At 47.3% G+C, this 4,085-nt stretch overlaps 1 protein-coding gene across 5 annotated transcripts in view; it reads left to right on the forward strand.

Annotated features, from left to right (window-relative positions):
* Positions 1–4,085, forward strand: part of ctdspla (CTD (carboxy-terminal domain, RNA polymerase II, polypeptide A) small phosphatase-like a) — a 20,549-nt gene that overhangs the window by 12,097 nt on the left and 4,367 nt on the right. For 4 of the 5 annotated variants that reach the window (XM_019890041.1, XM_019890042.1, XM_019890040.1 and 1 more), the window contains exons 4-5: positions 2,303–2,335; positions 3,439–3,540. In XM_019890041.1, the coding sequence (XP_019745600.1) occupies positions 2,303–2,335; positions 3,439–3,540 (135 nt within the window). The remainder of the gene's footprint in view (positions 1–2,302; positions 2,336–3,438; positions 3,541–4,085) is intronic. The other variant, XM_019890039.1, reaches the window with a different exon arrangement.

The raw sequence follows: 4,085 nt of genomic DNA on the forward strand, positions 1-4,085 counted from the left end.
TCCCCATGTATACACACACACACACACACACACACACACACACGTTTCCCTGTAGCCCTTGCAATGTGCTCATGTACCCCTGGGAGTCTGCCTGTACATATAATTATATGACAATAGAATATTATATGAAAAGTTTTTTTTTTTTTTTTACTTTTATTTGTACCTCTATAAATCTATTTGTATACAGGTATTTACTTTTGTGTTTAAAATGGGTAAACCGTATTTTTCAGACTGAGAAATTTGTACGATTTTGCTTCTGTACCCCAAATGTTTTTGTCAAACTATGACTACACCCTGACACATACATGTTGATGATTCTCCAGAAGTAGAATTTAAGGGATCTGATTATAATCTGAAAATAATTTTATTTTGCTTTTTTAAATTTGAACATTTACTTCTTATAATGTAAGTGATATTGAAACTGAAATCCAAAATAAAATTAAATTTGTTGCCTTGAAAATAAAGAAGCAATAGACATTTAAAAAAACAAATCAAAACAAGAATTAACCTACCTGTTCTCGTTTTGGCATGGCTGTGGTGCATATTACTGATTTTGGAAAATAAATTATTCAATAACTCCACATACCCCCTGCAATGCGCCCAGGTACCTCTGAGAGTATGCATACCCCTGTTTGGGAAACACTGCTCTATAGCATGGAGTGTGCCATAAGGTCATCAAGAATACTTTCACTTAATTTGTCCGAAAATTCTAATTTATTACAAATTATAACAAAAATATCATTGTTCATCTATCTATGCCAGCGACATATAGGCAGAACAGATCAATGTTCCCACATCTTCCTGTAGCCATTCACACAAAAGTAATAAATCATGGATTCCTGTGAATATATCATCTTGTGTTCCTTAAACAGTCCAGATTCTTACAGGAAATAAATATTAATTTGTGAGTAATTGAGATAAGATGGGCAGCACGGTGGTCGACTGGTTAGCGCGTCGGCCTCACAGTGTAGAGGTTCATGGTTTGATTCCGGCTCCGGCCTTCCTGTGTGGAGTTTGCATGTTCTCCACGTGCCTGCGTGGGTTTCCTCAGGGTACTCTGGTTTCCTCCCAAATTCCAAAAACATGTGAGGTAGGTTAATGGAACACTCCCTAGGTGTGAATGTGCGCGCAAATGGTTGTTTGTCAATATGTGCCCTGTGATTGGCTGGCAATCAGTTCAGGGTGTACCGTACCCCACCTACCGCCCTAAGACAGCTGGAATAGGCTCCAGCATGCCCCGCGACCCTTGTGAGGACTGGAGAAAATGGATTGATGGATAAGATACAACTTATTTTAATTGGAATATTGTATCAAAGCAAACACTGAAAACACACATATTACTGTTCATTTAACATTATTAAAGAATGTGCAGCTATACATTTTACCACCTTACAAAACAGTAACAAAAAGTTCCCTCATGATGATTTGCATTGGTGAATTATGAGTCATCTCGTTTTTTTTTTTGGGGGGGGGGCTGTTTTTGTCTTAGATTTTAGTGGGGTTGAATATGGAGTGTATTTGTCAAAGTGCAAGATTGGGGCGGGGCATGAGTGCGCCAATTCCCAAACAACTGTTTGGCCTCCCTTCTTCTGTCCGACCATCCACTATTCCCAAAATAAATCCATTGAAAACAAACCCGAAAACCAAGGCCCTTGTCTGCTACAAGGTCATGTCATGAATCAAGTGCTTTTCTGAAGCGCAATTAGCCTGCGCGGTGTCGTACAAATGCCTCGGAGGTGTGCTTTTCAAGGGCGTGACCTTGCGAGGGAACTCAGAGACCTCTCATTTCGCTTTGGGCCGCTTTTCCCATTCAGCGCGCCAGCTCTCCTTGCCCACACGTGAGGGCATTGCGGGCGGAGCGACAGACTTCGCCACCCTCCCCGAGCCCCCATTTGACCAGTTGAGCGTGCACGCGCGGAGCCAAAGTTGCCGGCGACAGCGCAAAAAGCTCCCGAGGGAGCGACGAATCATTTGGCCGTCCCCGCTCGGGTTTACCCGAAACGTGTCTCGCGTCCAGGAGGCTAGCAACGCGCCGGCCTTTCACCTCGCGGTCGCCAAAGTGGAGCCGGTGCCCCCCGCCCCCCACCCCAGCGCATGTTTGTCCAAGTCCAGTCGGGCTGCGGTTGTCGTCGGCAGGAGCGCCGCTTGTTTGGTGTTGACGTGCTGGCCTCTCCCTTTCGCTCTGTGTGCATTTGTCGATGACAATATCGATGTGGTGGCAGTGATTTTTGTTTGCTTTTGTGTTTCTTGGCCGCCTCTCACCGCTCTCGTCTCCTTGGTCGTCTGCGTTGACCTTCTCCAGTGCGACCGGGCGCCGGCTGACTCCATCCCCGGCGTATGTACCGCAGCCTTATTCCTATGACGACGACCATTGTTGCGGTTGTGCTATCGCGGGTTGCCGCTTCGGGGCGCGTGTTGCCGTCCGTCCCGATCCGTCGTCTTCTGTCTTTGTTACGACGCGGAAGGGTGCGCGATGAGGAAAAGGAGAGAAGGCAACGCGCCTCTCTTCAGCCCCGTGTTGAGTGGCCAGCAGTAGCGTGACAGGGAGACATTTTCAAATGATTCTTTGGCCTTTTTACTTCGCTATTTCTCTGCGTCCGTACAGAAGAAGAGGAAGGTCAGTCAGTCGGTCGTTCTAGCTGACTTGATGACGCTCATTTACAAAAAAAGAAAATACTACAACTAAGAAAAACGTCACGAAAATTAAACATTTTCCCCCAAAATTAAAACCAATTAAAAAATGATTCGCCTGCTGGAAAAGTCATTCAGACTCTCTGAATTTCAAAGTCAAAATGAAATCCAAACTAGCTCATCATGAAAACGATCTCGTCGCTGTGAAGTGAATTTCGATCGCGGCAAGAATCGTGTTGTATGGAGTGGAAAAAAAAAAAGAAAATGCAGCTTGAGCCACCCGCGCGTGTCAATCACGTTCATTCCGTTCAACGCGATAGAATTCCCCGTCATGATTGCGAAACGGCAAAAAAATAGAATCAAATACATCCCTCTGAGATTCCTGTATTGCACAATACACGGGGCTGTACCATCTCTCCCGTCACGCTTGTCTGTCAGTCTGCGGCCCATTTGGCAGAAAACATCGGGGCTGCGCTTTTTTTTTTTTTTTCTCTCTCTCTCTTCAGTCCCCGAAGGCGGCACGGGCAGAGTCAACACGAGGTCACTTCAAGTAGCCACTTCTGACAAGCGCTCGAAGCTTTGGTGGCTGGATTGGGTGGCACGCTTGAATCCGAGTCTATTGGCACATTGGCCAGAACTGTCCCCTTTGGGACTTGGTTGATGAGATTTCTTTTTGGAAAAAGGGCCTTTCAACTAAGAGCTTCCACTCGTTTCTCTGTGCGGTTTGTCAGCGTGTGACATTCGCTTCCGCTGATGAAACTGCGTATAATTCATTCTCGTGTGTGTGTGTGCGTGTGTGTGTGGCAGCCCCCAGCCAAGTTCCTCCTGCCTGAGGTCAGTATAGCAGACTGCGGCAGGAACTGCGTCGTGATCGACCTGGACGAGACTCTGGTTCACAGCTCCTTCAAGGTATGCTCCGTTCACGGGAGTCTCGGATCAAAACGGCACCGGTGAAGATAGGACAGAAGCAAAGCCAAACAATGTCAACGCCGAACTTGGATTTGCGGGGCTAAAACAATCCGTTGAGTTGAAACAACTACCAATCGTTGACCTTGATGGCAATCGTGTGAGTTAGCGAGCAAGTTGTTTGCTCCAAAGGTTGTTCGACTGGTAGCGTGCCACCAATTACAAACGCGGCAGAGCTGATTTTCATATTGCGTTGAGGTGCCCAACTTAACTTTTGTTGTCGTTTGGGAGTTTGTGCTCGTGAAATGTGCACTCCGGTTTTGTCTCCGCTGCGGATGGCGGAGAAACGTGTCCGCGCGGTGTCTCGGGTCCACCCGTGAGTCACGCGCGAACGCACGCAGAAGCTATCAACGGGCAGGCCCTTTCGCCGGACGCGAAACGGGCCCCGGCTTGCCACGCGTGGCAACAGGTGACAATCGTGTAAATGATTCGCCGGGGTGATCGTGGCTGCTCGTTGAACCCGAGCCAACGCTCCGATACCGCGGGGG

Source organism: Hippocampus comes, unplaced genomic scaffold, assembly GCF_001891065.2.
Source record: "Hippocampus comes isolate QL1 unplaced genomic scaffold, H_comes_QL1_v1.1 scaffold185, whole genome shotgun sequence".
NCBI classification, from domain to species: Eukaryota; Metazoa; Chordata; class Actinopteri; order Syngnathiformes; family Syngnathidae; genus Hippocampus; species Hippocampus comes.